The 25463-nt window shown below is 39.0% G+C and overlaps 1 protein-coding gene across 1 annotated transcript in view; it reads right to left on the reverse strand.

Annotated features, from left to right (window-relative positions):
• The window catches only part of LOC146145477 (uncharacterized), a 40327-nt gene that overhangs the window by 5917 nt on the left and 8947 nt on the right, over positions 1–25463 (reverse strand). Inside the window, exons 9-30 of the mRNA XM_083390582.1 lie at positions 25010–25112; positions 23900–24102; positions 22912–23069; positions 21803–21965; positions 21047–21239; positions 20429–20583; positions 19033–19363; positions 17705–17839; positions 16278–16464; positions 13893–14153; positions 13332–13448; positions 11846–12048; positions 9936–10200; positions 8584–8880; positions 7696–7845; positions 6920–7327; positions 5575–5813; positions 4671–4785; positions 3217–3360; positions 2539–2670; positions 1429–1577; positions 285–566 (exon numbers count right to left, since the gene is read on the reverse strand). Of these exons, the coding sequence (XP_083246708.1) occupies positions 285–566; positions 1429–1577; positions 2539–2670; positions 3217–3360; positions 4671–4785; positions 5575–5813; positions 6920–7327; positions 7696–7845; positions 8584–8880; positions 9936–10200; positions 11846–12048; positions 13332–13448; positions 13893–14153; positions 16278–16464; positions 17705–17839; positions 19033–19363; positions 20429–20583; positions 21047–21239; positions 21803–21965; positions 22912–23069; positions 23900–24102; positions 25010–25112 (4390 nt within the window). The remainder of the gene's footprint in view (positions 1–284; positions 567–1428; positions 1578–2538; positions 2671–3216; positions 3361–4670; positions 4786–5574; positions 5814–6919; positions 7328–7695; positions 7846–8583; positions 8881–9935; positions 10201–11845; positions 12049–13331; positions 13449–13892; positions 14154–16277; positions 16465–17704; positions 17840–19032; positions 19364–20428; positions 20584–21046; positions 21240–21802; positions 21966–22911; positions 23070–23899; positions 24103–25009; positions 25113–25463) is intronic.

The raw sequence follows: 25463 nt of genomic DNA on the forward strand, positions 1-25463 counted from the left end.
AATATTTCCTATACATTTCTCAAGCGAACAACATATCACGTCAAGAAATTTCTGGATATTTTTAAATGAAGGAAATGCGTCACAGCATATTTTTTATCTATGGGTAAAGGTTAGACCGTTAGATCATACGACAACATGAGTTACAAGCTTCCGCGTTATAAAAATAACGCGTATAAATTACTGCATATATACATATATACACTTACCTACTTTAAAATGAGATCGAATCAGCGTCAACCGCTATAGAAACAACATCAAAATAAATAAAAAACGTAACAACTCACTCCAGTCGAATGTCGTTTTCCAGCAAGCGGAATATGGAGTACATGCGGTACATGCGAAGGATGCGGTTGAGCCGCAGCACGGAGAGCAATACGAGCTTGAATCCCGGGTCGCTGCCGCTCACGTGCGCGATCAGGTCGATGGGTGCGTTTGCGACTGCGTCGAGCGGAAAGCGGTCGAGCGCCTTGCCGTACTGCAGGTAGATCTTCTGCTGGTCGTCCACGTTCGTGCTGTACTCGTCCAGGTAGCTCGTGTGGAAGGATAGGATCATGTCGAGCGCGAACCTGCGAGTGGGAATCGAAATATTTCTAATTAAGATACTGATGATAAACATGCTATTGCTGCCAGGTATTGTTTCAGTTGTACAATTGATCTTCCGGCCAAATTCTATTAAAGTTCCAACGTTTCGCCTTTAGTTGCAATTATATTGCCCCGAAGAAGATTGCCCGAATAGGTGGTCGAAACGTTGGCACATAAAATTTTGCCGGAAGAGCAATTGTACAATTGATATTAATGATGCTTCATAAAAGATATTAAATGATGCTTCAAAAGAGAAAAAAACTAAAAAAACCTACGTAGGTGGTCAATACGACTACCAAAAGATACCAGGTTACATAGTAAGGTGCCTTTTAGAAAATTACCGCTGTTTCGTGAAGCGTTTAGGGATTTCATGTTGGAGGCAAAAACAGCGTGACAGAAAAACACGAAGAAAACAAAGCACGTAAAGCAAATCACGCCGGAAAGAGATTTCTTCGAATACAAAGCTGGTATCATCGTCAATGCAAATCACAAATGTAAAGCCCTTAATTTTGTAGTCTTTATTGATGCTACAAAAAAATATCTTTTAACGGAATGAAAAACGTAAACAAAGTGACTAATCAAACCGAACCAATGAACTCGTCTTCTTGTAAGGACAACTTTTTCCAAACATTTATCTTTTGTATTGTAATCGGTGTCACTGCGTACCGTTATATCCTGAAGATGGGCGACGGTGAACCGGAGATTGCAGAAAAAACTAGGAAATAAAACCAAACAGGCAAAACCCCTAAACTGCCCAAAAATACAAAAAAAACCCAAACTGCGCAAGTTTGTTACACCGTAAAAAAATTGCCCGAAATCTGCGCGGGGCGACCAAGGTGCACTGACCAGACGTCAATGATGTAGCCGGCCATGTAGAGCTGCGACGAGTGGTTGTAGAAGCAGGCCTGGTAGATGCAGATGGAGGCCGACAGGAAGGAGAGAAATATGGTGATTTGCTGCCACACCTTACTGAACGTCGACTCACGGTCCATAATCTACAAAACAACAGCTTTTCAGATTTGGGAACTATAACGCTTTTTATGTTATTTATATATTACTAGAGGTATTTCAGGGCCAAGAAAAATATTTCGCGCGACAACCATTAATAAAACAACAAAGGCAATTCAGTGATAATCCCTAACACATTTTCGCAAAAATATCTTGAAGTGATGATATAGGTCTTTTTTGAGGACGAGCTGTGCCTTTTTGGTGCAACAACTTTGAAACAGCTTGCTGAACGTTACATCACTGACTATGAATCCATTTTTTGGGCATTTGTGCGATTAATATAAATGCCGGCAATCGGTTACACACGTCAACACTTAAATATATTCAATCATAAATAAGTAGAGCAGTGTTGGTAAACTATAACAGACAGAATCGTCAAAACTATGTTGTTTTTTGCTTTTTTAGGACAACCTGTGATTTATTGAAACTTGTATGTTACTACTCAACTGGTATTCCCTAGGAAATCAAGAGAAACAAACGAACCCATTATGCTATTTTTTTTTGGGGGGGGGGGAGAATTTATATACTTTTTTGTACAAAAGTTATCATAAATTTCTATCACTTTTTGCCAATGAAAGGTATAGCCACCATCATCTTCACCCTCTTTTAAAGAATGATTATTGTTTACTGGCCACAGAAAAAAACTTCTTTGGTTTATTACGACCCCATTGGAAGTTCTACACCGAAACGGCTATTAAAGTTTAAACCACATGTCTGCCGTTAACTATTCAAAGACAATACACTGTGCGATCAAAGGTTTTAGCTTGATGGTAAAAAAATAGTCGTTGTTTAGGTTTTGTGTAATACCAAAGTCCAACTGTATAAAAAACTTCAAAATTGGCTTTAACATTAAGACAGAATTGCTAAGTGCTGCTCTAGGATCAAGATTTACAATTTCATTTAATCGTATCTTTACGTATCGTCCAAAAGCATTTTAATATACGCTACCTTGGTGAACTTCTGCTTGTCGGTTCCATCGCGCCTGAATCCCTCGGAGTTGAACAGCGAGCCTTTCGACAGAGCTGCCTCGCTCGGCTGTTGGTCAAAGGTCAACGACCTCGTGCCGTGCAACTTGCGGTCCTGCGGGAAAGGTTACGTCAGGTCGTGGAATCAAAGGTCAAAAGCAGAAAACAGCATTTTTGATTAAAATTACACGAAAAATGCCTTCACAAAATTAAAAACAGCGAGAATTTTAAGCAAAAAATCTGCCAATAGGAACAAAGCAACTACAAAAAAATGTTTGTCGACAAGCTTTTTTGACTAATCCACGAGAGACAATTTAGATAAAACGCTAGTTTCCCATTTTTCCTGAAAAAAAATTAAAAGAAACGTACAAGTACGAGAATTTACCGTTCGTCCTTTTTCTTAAAATTACAAGAGTTTGCGCGCCTATATACATATGGTTTCCAGAGATAACAAATCAGATTTCCAAACAAACCAGCTGGAAGCGGATTTAGGAATGTTGTTAAAATGCATGCAGATTTTCAGGGATAACGTCACAAAACTACGCTATAACGTGGCGCCAATAGACAAAGTTATCACCCTCTTCACCCAGAAACCACTTAAAAATACTTTGTAGCCGGATATGTACAGAGGGTAAAAGGAGAAATCACAAAGGGAACTGACCTGTGCAATCCTGGTCATTCTTTCGCGGAACCTCGGGAACTTGCTGAAGATGTCGTCTAAGTCCTTCTTGCCGAGAACGTTCAAGTCACAGTTGGTCATGGCCTTGATGGTTCGGCTGCGAGGGGTGGCGAACAACAATGCCACCTGTGTTTGGAACAATCGTGTTAGTACATATTATACAGGATTTACCATTTTGAACAGGGTAATGTCTCAGGCGATAAACTCTCAGGCGATAAACTGTACCTACATATATGGTTACTAATTATCAGGGCGGTTAGTTGTAATTTTAAAGAATGGTGTTGAAGAAAGTATCTGTGTCATTTTTAAGTCAAGTTATTATTTTTTTTTTTTTTGTAAATATGTTGTTATTTTTTGGGTGGTAATAGTTGTCATTTTGGTGGTAAATTTGATTACCAATTACCTTAAATGACAGGCCTTCTGGCGTCAGAAACGAGATTAAGTTATAGAGATATATTGATATTCATTTTTGTTGATCAAAAAAGTAAAAAAAATACGGAGCAGTAATTATAGCACAGGGTTATACAGAAAAACAAAATTTCGGGCGCATACTATTCGGCTTTTCCCAGTACGGTCACCATTTTATTGCACACCGGATATTGCACACCACTAATTGTAATTCCGGTATACCGAAATCGACAAGAAACGGATTAATCTTAAGTGACAAAAAATAAATAAAGTATAGTGTATGTAAACAGGGTATAGCTTCTATTCGTCACAACTCGAATTAAAATAGCTCATTAAAAAGCCCACGGCTGACGTTAACCATTAACGACCCAACGTTAACGAACGAAGTGCTGAGTTACTTGGCAGGGCTGGGGAGCCACCGTAAAATAGCATTAGCTCCGGCTCCGGATCCGGAGCCATCAGGCAATTATTAAATGACTCCGGCTCCGGAGTCGTAAAACTCAATCCTTTGGCTCCGGCTCCAGCTCCGGAGTAGTAAAACTCATATCCTTTGGCTCCGGCTCCAGCTCCGGAGCCATCAAACACACACCCTATGACTCCGGCTCCAGCTCCGGTGCCACCAGTCACTTATTCAATGGCAAGTTTAAAAAAATGCTTTGGGCTAACTAACGTTGGAGATGGAACAAAATATAATTTCTTAGCTTTAGCACCACAAATTGAAAAATGGCTCCAGCTCCACAAAAATAATAAAAAGGGCTCCGGCTTCAGCTCCACAAAAATAATAAAAATGGCTCCGGCTCCGGCTCCACAAAAATAATAACAATGGCTCCGGCTCCGGAAAAAATGCTTAGCTCCGGGCTCCGGGCTCCAGCTCCGGCTCCCCAGCCCTGTTACTTGGTCGATTTTGACAACAATCCCATCGCTAAAAACTATTTTTTCAATGTTTTAAAAATATTAACTACAGGGCAAACAGGAAATTGCACGTCGATAGGCGAGAGAACGATATACAAGTTTAAACGGCTGCTTACCTCTCCAAAGTGTTGCCCGGGTCCCAGCACCTTGCAAACCGTCTCGTCGTCCTCTTCTAGAATGGCGACATTGCCGCGCTGGATGAAGTACATCTCGTCTCCGATGTCGTCACGTCTATTGGAAGTAAAATGTATCTAACGTATGATAAGTGTCAAAAACGAAGAAAATTTACCTCAAACAAAAATTTGTCTTGAAAGCTCAGATGTCCGGTGTTTATGTTTTCCGGTTCTAAGCTTAGGGCTTTAGACTAACCACAGTCGTAGGCATATGCTAACAAATGGTAACTAGGTTATAAGACAATAAAATGCCTACTTGCTGTTTCACATACGTTTAGTTTTTTTTTTACCATTTTCGTTTCTCGATTTAGATTTTAGAATAATGTAAATTTTCAAGCTTTTTTCTGTAATTGTAAATCTAAAGTATCTTCTGTGATTCTTATCTAAACAATCAACTTAAATTTAAATAAATTGACTAAACTATACATAGCCCAGTAGAAACCTAAGATTTTTTTCTAAATGAGTCACTTCATTATTAGAACGCATTTTGTAGGGAATATTTTGCCTTTTTTCGGCCACTTTTTAGGTCCACCTTAAAGACACGATAGTAATTATTAGATGTATTTAACCCAACTGATCTTGATTTTAAAATTTGTTCATTTCCGAAAAAATGGCACACTGGTTTTAAGAGGACACGCATAAGAGAATCCACAGAAAAACATCTGAAAAGCAAACCCAACACCATGCTTCGTCGCGTTAAATAACGCCAACCTAGAATTTCGGGCCGAACACGAAAATTTCGCCACCTCTACCCGTAAAAAAATTAACATACAAAAGAAACGCACCTGCAAACGATACTTTCGCCACCTCCCCCCGTAAAAAAAATTAACAGGCAAAGGAAACGCACCTGCAAACGATGCTCTGCTTGAGGAAGAGATGCGGCTGGATGTGGGTGGATATGAGACGGAAAAAGCCCTGGGTCTCCTTGTCCGGTTCCGATCCGTCCTCGTCGAAAGCCTCCCGTATCATGGGGTCGTACATGCTCTGGCACACGCTGGTCCGAATCGAAGGGGGAAGTCCCACCAGAAGGTAGTCGGGGGTCACACCCTGGGTGCGGTCCCACAGGTAGCAGTAGTAGTCGAGCACCTGAGGGGTGAGATGACATTATTTTGTATATTTTGTGCTTTAGATTTGACCATTTAAGAGTGCGAAGGCCCTCCGATGTTTAACCAAGTGATTCTTACACTTTTTTTAGGTTGTTTCTAAAAAGTTTATATTTCTTTTATGACGGCTTCGCTTGCCAAGCTTGACTATGTGAGAGGGTAAAGTATAAAGTGCTCCTTAATGTTTTAAATATTAGTCAAACGTTGTCGAAGATTGCTGATAAACTTTCGACTGAAAGTAAAACCGATATAACCGTAGTTACTTTACATGAACGTGGTAAAAAGATACCGTTAGTTGTTTACAAGTTTTTTTTTGAAAGTCAGGATTGTTGTTGAGCTGCGTTCCGACAGAAGTATGTAAACATAGTTATCGCTCACTGTTGGTTTGTGCTTTAAAAGCTTCATTTACCCTTGTAAGGTAAACAGTTTTTAAATTTTTTTTTAGGAAACCCTGGTTTACTATATTACGATCAATCGTTTGTGTCAGTTTATGTTTATGTTGTGCAGATTTGCAGGAGTTTCATTTAGTCTATGCATATAAGGCGAAAAGTAAACCATTTGATTGTTGGAAATTTTTTAGAGTAAACTTAAAAAAACGACAAAAACACAATTTAAACATTATACTAAAAAACTTGATTGGCGGATTTTTTTATTAGGAAATGGTATACTTGAAGGCTACTTGTATACTTGCAATGCTGCCCTGTTTTGTATGGTTACTAAATTCTCATTATTAATATTGTCTGTTTTATAAAAGCAATATTAATATTTACTATTGGTGAAAATTTTAAATTTATTAGTGAAGCCAATATTTTAACAATTTTATGTATGGAAACATGACCTGGAAGATCTAATAGTATAAAGCATCCTTTCAAAGAGAAAAAAACCTGGGAACGCAGTGAGTGTGTGTAAAATAAAAATGACGACATTTAGAAAGGCAAAAATCAGTTAGGCTGGATGCAAAAGATAAATATATTAAAGTCTAATAACACCGAAAATCACCGCTATAACAAGGTGCAATCACCAATTCAATGACTCGTCACCCGCTAATAACGTATAATAGATGTTCGAACAAGCAAGCGTCCCGTATACCTGTCGCTGCGTGTCCTTGGAAACGTCGTAGACCTTGAAGAACTTCATGATATCGGAGAGGCGACCCTTGTAGTGGCCGCGCCGAATGTCGTCGGTCTGGATGTTGGCCGAGATGTCGCCCAGAATAGAAGAGTAGTAGATGGTGCCGATGATCATTACCATGGTGGCCATGAACATCTCGGTCTGACGGCTGGCGTGAATGTCGCCGTAGCCGACGCACACCAGAGTGGCGGTGGCCCAGTAAAGGCTTATCACGTACTGGTCTAGTACCGAGTAGACGAGGTCCAGGGCCGGGTAGCTGTCCTGGTCGACCAACTTGCCCACCCAGGTCATACGGTGGCAGAAAGTGCTGCTGCCAGCTGCCTTCAGCTCCACGTAATCGCTCGAGTTGGAGTACATGGCGTCGTTCTGCAACAAAAAGATGCTTTCTGTAGGTGTATTTTCAAGCTCTTGTGAAGAATGTTTTCGAAACCCGTTGTTAACCCTAAAAAATGATTCACTAAGTTCGTTTTTTCAAGACAACCTTGAAATATGCCATTGCCGGTCAAACCAATATGAAACTGAACGAAAGTCTACATACATTTACGGAGAAGGCAGCAAAGCGTTTTTTTTTATTCTATTAAACTATACTAATTTAAAAGTTTATAAAATAGTGTCCTGTTGTGCAACGCGCACAACACTGTTAATCCCAAAACGGACACACGTAAATCAGAACCACTGCTCTAAATCCTTGGGCTACCCTGATCTAGTTTAAGTCTATCCACAGGTAGACTTACATTGACGTCTTCAGGTGGACAGGCGGACATGAAGAGCAGACAGGCGAAGGTGTGGTGAATGACGAGAGCGTACAGAACGCTGCTGAGGTGCTTCAACCAACGACGGGAGCTGCGGATGTCAGAGAACCAGAACGAGAAGTAGCTCAGCACCTGGAGAGCACAATAAGAAAGTCACCTAGGGTTGAATGAAGTTAAATCCATTATCTTGTCTGAGGTTTTTAAAGTAGCTTGGTGTGGTGTGGGCTAAGTTTTGAGTAACTGAATGTAGACAAGGTTTTTTTTGTTAAAGTAGCTTAATGTTGACTAAATTTGTTTAACAGTAGTTTAATGTGGACAAGTTTTTTTAACTAAATGATAGCCAGACAAATGCAAGACTATTAGTAATTACTATATAGTTCGGTTTTAATACGTCTGTGACGAGTAATTTTGCAAAGGTTTAAACGGGATGAGTATCAATTTTGCTATATGACATTCTTATTCCTTGTATCATGAAATTTTTTGAAAAAAAAAAACGTTTTGCTTATCATCTACAAAGTATTGGTTAAAATGTATTTTGCGGAACAAAACTTGGCGCTGGTCTAGAATCCTACCACAATTAATTAATCAACGCACAATATTTGGGTTAGGGTGTGAGTTAGCGTTTGGGAGTGGGTGGGTCAAGTATTATCAAACTCATTATTTAATAATCATACTTGACCCACCCTAACCCAAACGCTAAACCGCACCTTAACCCAATGTGTGTTGTGGTAAGATTCTAGACCAGCGCCCAAAACTTTGAAACGCACTGGAAAACCAATTTATATCGTATTGTTTGCTTCTCGTAACTAAGAATCAAGTACCCAACTATTACGTTTTAATCTTCGCGCGAACATACTGTGCGGCACCGACCTTGTAGAACTGCAGGAGGCGATTAAGTCTCAGCAGCGCCACCAAGCGCCACTGCTGCTGGTTTAGATTGCCTCCCAAGATGACGTAAGCGAGCAGCTCGTAGGGAAAGTAGGAAATAAGGTCGATCGCGAAGCTAGTCTTCAGGTAGTGACGAGCGGAACGGGCCGGGTGGGTGACGGCCACTGACCGATCATTGTAGTAGGAGACGTGCGCGCGCACGTACTGGTCAAGCAGACAGAGGCCGTCAAGCAGATACTGGACAGTGAGTAGGGTCGGATCGCTGGGCAGAAAGGCGAACTGAAGACAAAGGAGGTTGATTAAACTTTATACCAGGGTTTCACAACCCCAAGGAGTGCTAGAACTGTTTCTAGTGGTGTGACGTGCGGGGATGCTGAATCAAACACAGAGAATGCATTACTGTAATTTATTTTTTTGCTCAGTTAAATGTAATACCAACTCACATTTTGTATGTGTTACTGTGTTATCAGTTACTTGTATGACAAACTGCAAAATTACAATGGTTTTGTTATTTAGGCAATTCTAGAAAGGGTTGCAAAAATTCGTTGGTGATATGAAAGCGGTGCAGCAAGGAAAGGGTTATTGAACTGAGCATTTTCTATGCGAGATATGCATTGTCTATGTGTGCAGAATTTGTTATAAAATATTTCGACAGAGAAAGGCAGCATCACAGAAAATATAAATAATCGCGAGGTAAAGGTTTGTATGAATGCTTGCCGCTGTCATGCGAAAACTCTTGGTTTTAAGTTTAAAAATTTTCTTTATACTTCCTACTAACTATTTTTTTTACTGCGAATAAAAAAAAAGCAGTTCGCTTTATTTGTATGAAGAAAACATCATTATTTAGGAGGGTTCGTAGCGGGGTTAGTAAATATGGCTTACCAGTGTTGTTATGTTAAATGCACTTAAGTCATGTTTTTTTAAATGACTTGACTCGACTTGACTTGAGTCGTTTGGATAAATTTTTGGGGGTTGAAATGAAGTTTTTTCATCAAACATTTTTTTCTATAAAATTGGGTTATTTATCTAAATTTTTGCACATAAAACAAGTTGCTTGTATATGTTGCGTTTATGTTGTTCTTACTTAAGTTATTGCTCATAATCGAACTAGTTCGCCAGTTTTAAAAGTTCAACGTCCTATTTTAATCAAATAAACTTGACTTAAAGCTGACTTGCTCCAACTATGACTTGGACTGGGACTTGACTTGGTATTTATTCGAAAATCCTGAACTATTACTTTACGATTGACTTCAAAATGACCTGTTTACAACACTGCGGCACACATATAAAGATGCTGCTTATTTAATGCTAAAAACACAAAACAAAAATCTTACCGAGATTGGCACGATGAAAAGGGTGACGAAAATCAGAAGGATGCGGAAGGTCTCGTACAGCAGGAAAAGCTTGCTCAGCGGGTTGAAGGTGATGGGAAGAAGGAACTTGGCCAAGATATTTCCAACAGGATTCTCGATTACCGGCGAATCGTCGCCCTCAATTGCGGTCAGCTTGTTCCAAAGCGGCACGGCGGTCAGCCGCTCCGAGTAGAACTTGGTGCCGCCCTCGACCTCGGCCAGGCCGTAGCGCTCCGTCATCACAACACTAAGTACAGAGATAATTTTGCTGGCTTTCAGTAGTGACCGGGAATCCTTCGGGTTGTGGTTTAAAGCAGTGCTTTTCAATCGGGTGTATTGTAAACCACAGGGTGTACTAGAATTGTTTAAATGTGTGCCACATTGATGGGGTGTACAAGTTACCGTTACAATAAGCCTATGATCAGGTTTCACAATAAATAAACAGGTTTTTACCAGACTGACTGGAGTTTACAATTAATGGCACAACATGTAGTTACAGTAAGTGTACGTAGCTTGTAAGATACCCTACTCTAATTGTAACATCATATTCATAACCAAATATTTCTTTTAATAATCGTTATCGTGAGGTACTTTAGTGCATTACGTAATATGGTGTGTACAAGTTCTTCAGTAAACGTAAAAGTGTGTACTTTAAAAAAAAAGCGCCAGTGATCATGACTAAATGTCTCCGATACAAATTTTATTGTGATACACAGTGCCTTCCCACTATGTTGAAAATAAATGGAGATATACGAAAGTATCAAAATGATACCTACTTCTATTTAGGCTTTGGTATTTTTACTATATGTTTTACCACAAGTTCCAACCATTATGCTCAAAATATTGTGATACTGAATCCCGATTTTTCGGTCACAAAGTGTCGCGATTCGATTCAATACTAATAGGTAAATTACTATTATGGTCAATTGAAAGTAGACGAAATTGAAATGAATAAAGTGCGCTACAAGAAGGCAGTTTATTTTTATTGTTTGGATAAATTTGCCATCAAGCACGGAATTTAAATATGGAAAGTATATGTATTGCACATATCCCTTCACCATTACAATACCGTAAGATTTCGGCCTTCGCTTGTTATAAGAAAAATTAGATAAAGTATGGTGGTAGTGGCCCATTGTCAATAGAAAACACCTCGGTTGAATAAAAAATCGCAACTAAACTTTACACTTCGACAAACGTTCTACACTGCATTGCTTTTTTGATTGCTTATGTGGTAAACCTTAAAAAAAATAAAATAAAATAACGTTTAAAGCAGTGTCAATGAGTCATTTTCGCAAGGGCGGGATAAACGTTGTGTAAGAGACGGTTTAGTTTGCAGAGTTTCGCATAAACTTGCGATGGGAATTTTCGAGCACGAATGGAAAAATGTACTGAATTTTTGTGAGATAAACAGTAGTAGTTGTTAGTTGTACGCTTTTCTTTTGAAAGCCTCAAGGACTTAAATTTGAAAAAGGCAATAGTCACCATTCTAAAGCCAATAGTCACCTTGGTTGCTATTTCATGAACAACAAAATGTTTTTGTCGCAACAAAACAAGTTATCATTTTTTGTTCGCAGCTTTAGTTTAGACGCCGCAAAAAACCCTTCTGTTTTCTCTAGGCCAGGGGTTCATAAACTTTTTTTACCGCTGACCCCTAACAGTTGCCAAGAAAATTTCCAAAAAGGGTGTCATGAATTGACGTCACAATACAAACAAACATCATAAATCTGTTGATTTCGGTCCAACAAATATGAAAGTGAAATTGAGTCTAAATACAGTCATTGCAAATCCGTTTTATTTTAAATTTAACAGTTCTCTTTGAAAATTGATTACTCCACAAGAGGTTCAATGGACCCCAGTTTAAGGACCCCTGCTCTAGGCAAAGGCCAACTTACCCCATCCGGTTGCCCTGGTTTCGCATCTTGATTGCGTGCAGAACGCGTTCCCTGTATAGCTGGTCGTTCTCAATCTTCTCCATCTGCCCCTGGAGCAGCGGGAAGGACTGCAGCACCTCGTCGATGTCGCCTCGCTGTATCACCAGCACCTCACAAGCCGTGTCCGCCACCACTGTGCGTGGAGAGGCGCAGCCGAACAGGATCTGGAATGCGCGCGTTTGTACTTGAGTGTAAAAGAAACAGCAAATAGCAGTGCAAATTGGAGCTAGGCACTACAGCTAAAGTAAGGGTGACAATACCAGTTTTGTTTCTAAAATGTGTTAACACGCATTAATATATTGTACACGGGATCGGCAAGAGCTTGATATATTTTTCCCCTGCCCAGGGCCTCGGTGATCTTTAAGAAAGTATAAAGGAGCGCAACTATTTTGTTTTTATTAGGTGCATTTTTTTATTTTGTAAACGTAAAACAGTTTATTGCTATTTTTCTAGCATTTTTCTAAATTTTTGTTATGGATGAAACACATCCAAACCTCACTTATAATAGGCGGAACACAATTCTATGGCAAATTGGTACTTATCGACTGTATCGTTATAAGTCCGTAAACTTTTTAATATTCATAGAAAAGGTGGTCTAGATAAGTCAGGTCACATCACATTGGCATAAAAGACCTTTATATATTGGTTTATCGACGATTTTAAAAAGAAACGCGTTAAGCACGCGTGCCCTTATCAGTGTTATAAACAAGTCATTTTAAAATGACTTAAGTCCAAGTCAAGTCATTTGCAAAAATAACAAGTCAGTCCCGCAGTCCAAGTCATCAGTAGCCCAAGTCAAATAATGATAGAGCAAGTCGACTTCAAGTCAATCATTGACACAAAAATATTAAAACGTTAAAGTATTTAATTTTTTTTTTCATACAAAAATCGTGACAAATAATCCAGTTATATTCAAAATACCTCATGAAAACACCTAATTTTAACCTAAGGTATTTGACCAAATGACTTAAATCTAAGTCAAGCAATTCGTCCGAAAGACTTAAGTCAAGTCAAATCATTTTGGTCACAGGATTGAAAACAGTAACTTATAAGTGCAGTCACTGACTTAAGTCTTTATAATACTCGCGTTTATACCGGGCGGCCGGTTAGAAAAGTGTTTCTTAACCTATGGGTCGCGACCCAAAATTGTATCGCCGTTTAATTTGGTTCGGTCGCCGACTGTGGTAGTTTAAATGGTTTGATTATTAAAAACGAAAAATTTCTTCAAAACTTGAGAAAACTGTGTGAAAAATACCAAGACATGTAATAATTAAATTCGAGTTTATTTATGCTGTTCGTCGTACGTTTTTTTTTTAATTGTAAAAAGTTCATTGACCAAACTTGGGTCGCCAAAGCTTCGTTGATATATCAACTCTTTATATTTGGTTTGCCCGCGAAAAAGGGTCGAGAAACACTGAGTTAGAGATGCCTGCGTCTGCGATCTCACCTCAGTTTCGCCGAAATAATCTCCCGACGAAAGGTGGTCGATGATCTCGCTCAAATCTTCCGTGATGACGTCGCAATGGCCTTGCTTGATGATGTAGAGGTTACGAGACAGATCGCCCTGAAAAAATAAAGGGGGGTGTTTTAAAACAGCAGCAAAAGATATAGATAGGTGATAGTCGTTATGGACAGGTCACTCTATCTTGGTGAACTTTAGCTTAAATTTTTGCTTAACTGTTGTTAAAAAATTAAAAATTCTTCGACTCTTTTACTTTTATTTGTTTTACTTATACCAGCATAGTAACGACTTCAATTCGTATCGGCTAGCGATGCCTTCTGTCTAAAATATCGGGTTTTGGAATAACTGTTTTTGAGATTAATTTCAAAAATGTTTTTTCAACTTCGTCGACATTTTTACTGTAGATCTCTATAATTATATGTAAAATCTGACGTGTAAAATTTTTATTTGTAAAATTCAAAGCACCCCTACCACCACGAATAGCGATATCACCAACTGACATCCAGTGTCGGCTCCGACCCCACAACACCGCATGCACAGCCCTACCTCGTAGATGATGACGTCGCCCTCCGAGTAGTGGTAAATGAGCGCGTGGTTGCAGAGCAGCGCCACGAAAGAGGAGTCGACGCCGTGGAAGAAGGGCAGGCCTTGCACGAAGCGGTGAACCGACTCGTACATCATGACGCTGTGCAGCTGGATAGGCAGCTCGCGCCCGATGGTCTGCACCCCCGGAACCGCAGTGCCCTGGTAACGCTCCCACTCTATTCGACGCACGCCCATCACGCGATCCACCAGCGACTTTGGCACCTGGATGATAAGCGGGTTGCAGAGTGGAATTTTTAGGAAATTACATTCAAGACTCACGAAGTATAAACAACGCGAAATACGTTGCAGGGTTGTCGGACGTTTTTAAAAAATGGCATTCATGGATTTTTAATTTCAAAGACCTTAAATTGGGATCGCTTGTGGCGTTTTGGCAAACAAAATGTGTAAAATGCGAAGCGGGTTGCAGAGTTGCCATTTTTACGGAAATTACATTAAAGACTCACAAAGTAGACCAGTTGTTCCCAAACTTTTTTGCCTCGCAGCACACTAAAAAAAGTTCTACATCGCGGCACACGTTTAACAGCAAAACAATAGAGTAAGTTTCTTTAACAAAACAACAATAGAGCGCATGTAAATGTCTTAAAATTATTAATTTGTGAATAGTGCGTATTCAACTTTAAAATGCTTGCGTGTATTATGCCTATGGATAATACAAAATACTCCATTTTCCGAAATTGCAAAAGTTTCGCGGCACACTTGACAATCTCTCTATACTATAGTGTGCAGCGGCACACAGTTAGATATCTACTCGCCCTTACACGACAATGACTTTAAATAGAAGCAAATATTCTTTAGACTTTTCTTTAGTTCTCAAGAACTTATAAATGACTGACTTTGACCAAGACAGGGAAGGTTAAACAATATTCGATGCGTTTTGCATACAATTTGAAAATTATAAGCGGTAGAAATTCCATTATAGTTAACACATTAAAGTTCTTTTTATATGGACAAAAGATAACTGGTAGTGTTTGAACAGGCTAAGATCCCAATATAAACAATAAAAATAATGGAAATGTTATAATGGGAATATAAATGCCCATACAGAAGTAGGTATCATTTTGAACGTTTTGAATAACTCTTTACTTCTGTATAGGCTGAGATATTCTTACTACATCCTACTACCAGTATGGCAGAATGCTGGCGACTTGGCGACTATGTCTGCCGAAGAAGAATCAGCTAGAAGAAATTGGTGCAAAAAAATATAAGTAAAAAAAAAAATTTTTCAAATTTTTTAATTCTTTTTGGAAAATTTGTTTTTTTCCAAGATCCAATTTGCAAAATACCTTGCGATTCTTTCCACACAGATTTAATCACATCTATTTTTGAACAGCAAAAGTATGTAATAACATATACATTATACACACTACAATTGGCAGAAATTACTTTTGTTGCCATTTTGAAAAAAGTTACGCTAGTGTGAAGACGTTGTTTAGTGAGAAAAAGCTAGTGTAAGGCATATAGATTGTTTGTTATTTTTAAAAAGTACACAATTTTTGATAATGGTTGTTATGTGTTTGCAGTTTTACTTTGAATTGGCAAGTACTCCTATATTGAGTTAAATTCCTCATTCCTGTTAAATGTACAGGTATGACGTTCGCATCGGCATATTAAGGATGTACCAGGCTATGCTTCTCCCCCAAGGCCTAAATTACAATTTTGGTTGTTTTAAATACGAAAACGCAACCTTTTTTCGCGCCTAGCATAAATTTTAGCCTGGTTTTGCTCTATCTACCCCAAAGTTAATATGCATACTATGTGGCCATGTGCCATGTTGCACTGTGACTGTGACAATCTCTATTAAATTTTATTATGTATATCATTATTTCGAGCAATATAAATTGGTCCTAATTTATCCAAAGAGTATTTTTTTCTGCTTTTCAATCTGGTTTTGAGCTGCATGTTTTCACAAAAGTTTGCTGAAAACAGCTTATCTATGTAACAGTTTAAGAGTAAGAAAAGCAGACATGTGCATCCCAAGACCCCAGGTTGTACCTTCACATGCCCCTTATGTATTTGTTAATGACTTAATGTCACAAAAAATGTTGCGCCTTCGGTGTAACGTTTTGTTGTCTAATTTACTTATTAATAGCCTCGTTTATCGCCAAAACATGGCAAGGTTCATACATTCCTTTGGCGAACATATCATTTAAGTTTAGGGGCGCGACCAAAAACCGAAGAATGTAGGCCAAAAATGCTTGTCACCAGAAGGCTGGCAAGATTCTGCCAGCCTGCCTACTACAATCAAAACAATTATATTATTATTTTATCAACTTTCACAAAAAAAGTTCTGGCATATTTTCACGCAAACCGCAGGTAAATACTCACGGCGTGCACAGTCAGGTACTGCTTGGTGGCGAGCATGGAGTTGCGGAAGCTGACCTCGGCCGCCTCGGTGTTGGAGACAGTGGAGGCGATGACGGCCACCAGCCAGCCGTACATCACAGTGCCGATGATCATCGTGATGAGAGCAAAGAGCCGACCGGTCGTTGTGCTGGCTGATATGTCGCCGTAGCTGCGCAAGGGTTGGTAATTTTTAGCAGGGTTTTTAATGGCTTTTAAGGCTTTCGGCGGTTTGTAACCGCTTTTGGATTTGGTCGAATTTTTTGATATTTTTGTGATAGCGACGACACCATTTTTTTGTACCACGAATTTTTGAATTTTTTTTGACTGAAAAGTGATTCTTTGGACTAAGCCAGTGGTTCTCGACCGGATGCCACTGGTTATCCTTGAGGGTGTCGCGACATATTTGGGAATCTTTAAGGATCTGATTTTTGCTCAACTGTAAGTTTAGAGCGGAATAGGCTCAAGTCGAAGAAATCCAATCATAACTTCCTACGTTGTGTAGAGTTGATAGGAAAAATCTTATAGGGGTACCGCTCTTCATAAAAGGCTGAGAAACACTGGACTAAAACAACACTAAATTATGTACAGCGTTATATTAAAACCTTATGTTACAGTCTTTATTTAATAGTAAAGATCGTTGTCATTTTAAATTTCGGCTCATGTTATATTTTCGACTTTACCACAATGGCAAAAACTCTATATACAGCATGGAAATTGTTTTACGTACAAAAATTATTACAAGTATTGGAATAATGGCTGAGGTTTTGAGTGTAGTGAAAACACATTGATTTATTTTAGGTGTGATTAAAACAATTATCTATCTATTACGTTTTGTTTGTTTTATACCTCAAAATTTGTTTAGAAAAAAATTTCATGTAAATTTAGGTATCTATACTTAATCACTGTTTCCAAATATACTTTGAGTAAATAGGGTATGGCAAATTCACGCCAAACAATACTGTCATCTGACATTTTAAAGACAGTTTAAACCAGGGGTTCTTAAACTGGGGTCCATGGACCCCTTGGGGGGCCGTGAACTAGTTTTAGGGGGTCCATGAAGGCCTAATTAAAGAACTAGTGTATAATTAAGAAGTAATTAATTTTTCAAAGAAAACACTTTAATTAAAAATTAAAATGTTTTGCACTGAATGTATAGTTAGACTCCATTTAACTTTCATATTTTTCGGACCGAAATAAACAGAGTTATGAAATCGATTGTATTTTGACGTCATTTTAACGTTACAAACAAAGTAATACTTTGCATACAATGTTGCGACGACATATATCGGTGTCTTTGGTATCTTACGAAAAAAAAACTATAAATGAAATCTATATCATAGTTCATCATTCGAGGCCTTGAAACAGAAATATTTTGCTTAATAAAGTATAACGAAGAACACGCCACCTACCCTGTGCTTGTCATGGTCGTGGAGGCCCAGTACATGGTCTTGATGTAGTCCTGTCCTCGGTTAGTGGCATAGGTGATGTCGAACACCCAGGCCCACGATCCGAACCTGCACTTGTACTCGATGCGAGGCAAGTAGCTGAAAAACAGGAACGGCGGTTTTTGCTTTATTTTTGTTTTTCGCTTTCCTAAAACGTTGATGCTATAGCTTTGTTGAGAGAGTTATTCGCCTTACTCTATATTTGAAAGTCGGGTGGCACTGTTTAACGACAACTTGTATTACAAGGTTGAGAAGCATTCGCACAACCGTACTTCGTCATCTCAAAGTGGGAACCTAATCAGGCATAATACAAATTTGTATGACGTAATGCAATTTCAGTTAAACAGTGCTACCGGATTTCTAGTTTATACTCAGGGTTGCTATCGACATGGCCCAAAAATAAGGACAACAGGAAAATTAGATTAGCATCTAAAAAACGTTTTCAGACATGCATTGTATTTGTACGAGCCGTGTCATATCACATTACATACTTTTTGCCAGAAACTATCGGCTCCAGCAATTTATTTAAGGTTCATGGTTTGTTTTTCCGTCTATATTCCTGTTAATATTGCTTGTAGAACGCTATTTTAACATGCGATCGACCAGGTGAAATGTGGCGATCAAACGGTCGATCGCGATCGAAGTGTTGGCCTCCCCTGCTTATATCTTTGCTGATTTAATCGAAGTGTCGACTGCATTGCACCCATTTCCCCATTACAAACCACTACGCATTTATGATGTCATAAAAACTCAATTTTAGATTATAATTCAACATTGGTTACCAGAGGAAAACGATCGAGGTTCTGTAGGTGTTGAAAATAAGACACAATAAGGACGCAATTCGACAATAAGGACATTTCTTAGAAATAAGGACATTTAAGTTTTCTAAGACCTAGCCCTTCAAAATAAGGACAAATCTTATAAATAAGGACGGTATGGCAAACCCGTTTATATCGCAAAATAACGTTTGCATGTCTTAAGTAATTTAGTATTTTTGCCTACTTAAAATTTTTTGTTTCTCAAAAAACAAAACTTCTAAACAACACAATTTGTTACTTAAAAATGCTATCCCACCAAAATGAAAAAAATAGCATCATAATTACTGCAAAATTTATACAAAAAGGTTACAATACAATTTCAATCTTGAGCAAAACCGGTTTGTTATGTACGAAACAAAAACTCATAGTAACGCATAAAAGTTTCCACTTCAGAGAAAAAAAGCACGATCAGTGCCAATTTCCTATACTAAGTCGAACATCTACGTACAAATAAAAAAGAGCCTTGTGACGTACCTCTGCATCACGTAGCCGCACGACCAGAAGTAGTAGTAGCAGGAGCACATGTGCGTGAAGGTGTAAATGTAGACGACGAACTTGAGCGTTCGCACGCGCACGATCTTCACGTTCAGGTCGTATTCCCAGCGCGTGAACGAGCTTGGCACGTAGCGGAAGTAGTAGATGAGCCGGTTGAGGCGCAGAAAGGCCATGGCGTGATACTTTGAGATGCGCGTGCAGCCGATGGCCGGCGCGAGGATCTCGAACGGGAAGACGGCAAGCACGTCGATCCACAGCTTGTCCCACTTGTTGTAGTTGGCGAAGATGTCCTTGAAGCTGGTTAGGAAGCCTGTGTGGGGGTTTGCAGAGGTTAGAGCGGTGCTTCTCAACCAGGTGGGCCTGGTGTGCCATTTCTATAATGCTTAAGGGTGCCGATAGGTATTTGTGATTTTTTTAAGAATACGGTTTTTGCTCATTTGGTAAGCTTCTTGTTACAGCTTTTTGTGTACGATTAGAGACCATTATATCAAATGACATTTTCCTACATGTTTTGAGTTGATTGTGTTGTTCCAGTTCCATTTAGGTTTAGGCTATAGTGTAATTTCAGTAAGAGAACGAAAATTCCAGTCGGGGTGCTGAAAATCTGTTTTTTTTAGGGTTGCCGTAAGCCATAAAAAAGTTGAGAATCAGTGGGTTAAACTATGACCGTAGGACCACCAGTGATATGGGAGGGCTTTTGGGGTCTTACGCGAAGTTTAGTAAAATTAGGGTCAATGCAACACTTTTGCAGTAACCGTACGTTATTTCTTTCTTTGCCATTATTAAATCGTCCTTAAATATGTGCCAAGCCTTCGGAGCAAGGTTATTTTTTTAAACCAGGCGGTTGCGACAGTACAAAGGTACTCTAGTATTACGTGACCGGAAACGTCTGGCCTTGGTTTCCCAACCTTGCCTTGGTCAAGCGGCACCCTAAACGGGTAGCTCGAGGTTAGAAGTGCGCCATAGTTAATATGTTAGTTAAAAATAATTAGCAATGGTGACTGTAGGCCTTGTGTGCCCACCTAAGTTCCTTAGTTTTCGAAAATATCCAAAGAAATGACTATGGAATCTGGACTTTCGACTATAGGTGGATTAACAGGGTAGCACGTTTAAAGTGATATAATTACACCAACTAATAAATTTCTCGCCTGAGTGTCAATCAGCACTCACCGAAGCGATTCGCACTCGCATTGGCGAGCGGGCGAGTACAAAATCCCAACCCTGTATGTATTCATTTTAAATTAACCAATGAAAAGGATTGCAAATAAATAGAAGATGCAATTTTAAGAAAATGCAATTTTGAGAAAATTTTGATCAAAGTTCACTCAATCGTGTTCATTCGAAAAACTCGGCTTTATGAAAAACGAAAGCCTACCGTTGGGAGTCAAAACCTCGGTCCTGAGGTTTACGAAGATGTTGATGTAAAAGCAGAGATCGATGAAGTAGGTGATGAAGATGTGCAGACGACCCTCGTCCGTTGTCGGGTTGTACGTCACCAGACTGATGTCATAGGTCGATGGAACGACGACGCTGTAAAGTTAAGATTTTTGTGTTAAAACCCCACACTATACAGGAAGCCTTTTTTTGATAATAAAACAATTGCATATAGTTGCAGACTTATTCAATAAGAAATCTTTTTTTTTTCAAAGTCGATTAAAAGTAAAATTAGATCTTTTTCATTTTATTTTTTTACCTTTTATTAGTTCACAATCAATTAATTGGAAATCGCAGTTGTTGCCAAAAGAACGTCATTGGAAAAGATTCATTACAAACTTGATTTTCCGAGTTTCAGTTTTAGTTATAGATCTGAATTAGAATTATCTCTGTCGCAAAAGTTCAAAAATGATCTAAAATCTAAAATAAATTTACCTTTCACAATCAATTGAAATAAAATCGCAAACCTTTCTCATAAGAATGTCAATGGCAAAGGCAACGATTCATATGCATAGATTAACATTTTTAGGCGTCAAACAATAGCATCTCAAATGCGCACCTGAATCCGTTTGCCACCGAAGAAATGGTGCTGCCGAATGTGCCACCGACCCCCTTCAAACAGCTTGCGATCTCCGAGAAGCCCGTAAGCGATCCGCACTGATCGTAATAGGCGCTGGTGTAGTTGTCGCACATGTAGCCGGCGATGCCCAGCAAATCGAGAGACTCGGCGTCGGTTCCGTTCAGCGTCACCTCTGCGCAAAGTTCGAAGGGAGTTTGGACAACTGATTTCAGATTTCGGCATCGTTAAAACATGTGGCATAACCATAAATAGTGTCGGATCGGCTCTATCCGATATTATCGCACATCGATAGAATGTTATGCAACGTACACAAAATTCGGAATGTAGGTCACATCGCAAACTTTACATTTTGAATCCCGACTCGAGGGCAGCATAGTTTTTTTCAGATGATCAAATCGACCGAGTTACACAGTGATTCGCAGTCGTTGCCAATTACTAAACTATTGAGCAAGAGGTTTCATAATCCAAATGTCTACTCTAGCACTTTTTTTAATCTAAGTAACGGCGGTGTATTTTAAAACGATGAAAGGTCAAATTATAGACGGATTTTATGACATTTTGGTGTCCATACTTTTGGGGACGTGTTACAAGTGGTATTCTAAAAACCAAATTTTTATCAGGCAGAACCTTAAATTCCGTGCCTTGCTACAAATCAGGGATCTAAGTATCGTTTTGTTAGCCTGGTTTTCCAGACACCTTTAATGATGAAAGAAGCAATAAAACAGGCCAACATACCCATTCCGGGCGTGGTGGTGAAAAATGCCACCAAGGTTGTGTAAATTCCGGTGAAAAAGGACAGCGCGAACAGGTAGTTGAGCCAGAAGGCGTAGAAGTAGCCCTTGGGGTTGATGATGGTTAGGTTGAAAAGGCGCTCCTGCCAAGTCGTAGTGTCCGGGTCCTGCAAAGCCAATAAATAAACTTTAAGTTATCGTTTTTGTGATTCTGAAGTGGTTTAGCTCAGTTCTCAACACCGGTGTGCACCAAAATAAACATGGGTGCACCAGTATGAAAAGGCGAGTTTGTTTAAATGCTGTTTTTTCCACAAGTTTGTTTGAATCCAGTTTTATGACATGTAATAGTACTCGCAAACAGCATGCAGCCATAATCGAACTCTCACCGACAGTGTGTAAAACTTCGGCAGCTCCGCTCGGTTTAATTGACATGATGATATGAATATTGGATATGCATATTGATTTTTCAAATCGCTTTTTACCTCAGTTTACCTTTAAATTAAACATGGTTCGTGAGTTCGCCACAACAACTTTAAGGGTTTACCAAACCAAAAAAGGCCGAACAGTAATGGTTTAGCTGGTTCAAGCCGTTTGATAAGATTTGTTTCTTCTGACCGCTTTGTATTCGGTAAACGTTTAAAATCATAAAAAAATTTAACTCGCTTAAAAAGTGTAAATTTCTTCAAATTGCTTGAACCTATTAAAAAACTAAGTCATTTTGATGTTATTGATTATTATGTAGAAAAAAAATATTAACCAGCCTATGGGGAGTTTGCAACTGTTTTTTAACTAGCTAGAGCGCCAATATCATAGTTTTAGGGAAAAAGATATGAAACCACTGTTTTTTTGGAAACCGAATAAAATCGTTACCTTTGTTAACAAACTTGTCGGTGTTTTACCTCAATAAGTTTAAAAGAACCTGAAGTTCAATTAGCATAAAATAGTCATAGAGTAACAAATCTAGTGAGAGCTCAAAATACCTGTATAAAAAAATTGAAACTATATTAGAGAGGAAATCGAACTTAGTAAATAGTAGAGCGTATATGCGTCCAAAGAAAAACTTTCGAGTGTCAAGTTTTCAATATTTTTCTGTGACTTGCAAAGCGAACGTACGTTAATGACGGCGTTGGGTCCAACGGCGTCCTTAAGGTCTTCGTAGTTGGCGTTGGCGGCCAACACATTGGTGCCGTCGGCCAACTTGGTTGCCGAGCGCTTTCCCGTCTTCTGCGGCTGACCGTTCATCACGAAATCGACCAGGGAAGGTCTCGGGGCTTCGTTAAGAAACAAAGGCAGTGGATTAGATTTGGGAAGCGTTTTAAAAGACAAAAAAATATCATGTCTGTGTTCAGTGTTGTAGCAAGTCATTTTGAAATGACTTAAGTCCTAGTCAAGTCATTTGAAAATAACTTAAGTCCAAGTCAAGGCTTAAGCAAAAATAACAAGTCAAGTCATTGTGAGAACAAGTCAATTTCAAGTCATGTCATTGACATCAAAGTACACTGTTAAACTATTAACATTGGCAAACTCGTCCGATTATAAGCAACAATTTAACTAAAAACAGCACAAGTGCAATATACAGCAATAAAAGTGTTTGATGTGCAAAACTGGAGATAAATCTTATTGAAAAACAGTTAATTTAATTCCAAGTCATTTGTCCAAAAGACTGAAGTTAAGTCAAGTCATTTAAAAACAATGACTATTGCAACACTGTCTGTGCCTGTTTTAAGTGAAAGGAATAATTTTTAAGTGAAGGAATACATTTAATGGAATTTGTTTATTTTTAGAAAATTGGTTAATTTGTTAATTTCGTTTTTCCGCAATAAGAAACTTTAATTCTCATACAAGAAAGGATTTAGAACATTTTAAAACGTGTCATGTATAAACCTCAATATTATTCCACCGAAAAACTTAATGGGGGCAATTCAACACAGAATAAAATGCGAACAGAGTTTGATGAACGCATATTTTACCTTTTAGCAGAATACGTCAAAACTTCTGGGCTGAAGTAGAAAACAGCGGCACACACCAAACACCAATCGCCATAACAAAAAAGACAAACCGCAAAAAAAACGCGCGCCAGAAACGTCTCTTTCGCACTCACCGTCGCTCGATATGGCCTCCTCCAGGTCAGTGCGTTCCTTGGTCTTGTACATAGGCACGCGCGAGAGGTCGACACCCTCGTAGTCGGTCGAGTAAACGGTGGTCATGCGGCGAGCCATCGACGCCTCGGGTGGAGGCGCGGGCCCGGCGTCGCGCGTCGAACCGCTGATAATCGTGTGTCGTCGCTTGGTCTCGGCCGTTTTCCTAAGCAAGGTGAGGGTTTTGATTTGAATCAAGGCTTTCCGAGCTTTTTGCTGCGCGATTGTTTCAGTTGGTTAAAACATTGAACTAGTGATTTTCAGCTTATTGGTGTGCGAGTGTTTCAATTGATTTAGATTAGAGGTTCTTAACCTTTTTCCCCCTTTTACCCATTTCTGTCCAGATCAAAGTCCCATTACCCAAAATCTTCATCTATTTTGCCAAACTAACAATAAAAAGCAGCGTTATTCAACAAAATATAGCTCACTCATCTCAACACTCTAAATGTACACTTAGCTATACCAATCCAATACAACTCCACTAAGAATACCCTTAAAAAAGCTAGGCCATCAGATACAAGAAAAATCTTACCATTACGTCACACAAAAATATAATACGTAAAACCGGCGGCAACAAAAATGATCACTATGACGAAACAATTCTAAAAATGATAAAATATCACTATGCTTGTTTGGTTGTTTTGAACGAACTCAAAACGTGTAAGTAATAGAGAAACTTTAGCTGTGAAGTTGTTGGCTACATCTATAATTAAATGAATTAATTATAGATATCCTGGTTCAGCTGATTACCCACCTGCTATCCTGAAATTACCCACATGTGGGTAATTACCCATAGGTTAAGAACCGCTGGTTTAGACCTTGAACTTTTTGTTTTTATCTTATTATTATCTGAAGCCCTTCTTTTGCGCGCTCGAAATAATAGTGGACTATGAATATACTGTTGCCGCCAAGAATTGTTTCAATTTGTTAGGGCGTTATTTTTTCCATTTGTTTGTCTTAAAATTTTACACGGTCCACACCAATTCGAACGTGGTTCATTGTGTTTTTTCCTTTATTGTTGATGTATGTTGAATTAGCCAATTGGTGCAATAAAATAAGAACTGGGAACTTACTGAATGAAATTGCTGAAGTCGCTGTATTTTGGCGGGTCCATTGGCCACTGCTTTTCGGGGCCTTCGCACTTTTCACGCGCCGCTTCGCAAAACTGTTGGGCGGCTGCAAATCAAGGCGAAGTTAAAACGAAACAGAATACGTCCATGTTCCAAGCTAAATCGTGAATGTTTTGCGAGACACACTAAGTTACAAAATATTAATTTTTGTGATGATTTGATATACCACGTGAATGTTTTGAGCAGGAGTCGAACCGTTTGATTTTTCTTGTTCAGGTTCGGTTCGGGTTTAAGGATTTTTGCGGAATCCGGTTCAGTTCCGGTTTCGATTCGGAGCAATTCAAAAGTTCCGGTTCAGCTCCCGGTTCGACCATATTTACTTTCAAAACCGGTTTATAAAGTTCCGATTCGGATACAATTAAAAGTCCCGTTCAACTTAAAAATGTGGGTCATTAAA

This window comes from Ascidiella aspersa, chromosome 5 (assembly GCF_963924565.1).
Source record: "Ascidiella aspersa chromosome 5, kaAscAspe10.2, whole genome shotgun sequence".
NCBI classification, from domain to species: Eukaryota; Metazoa; Chordata; class Ascidiacea; order Phlebobranchia; family Ascidiidae; genus Ascidiella; species Ascidiella aspersa.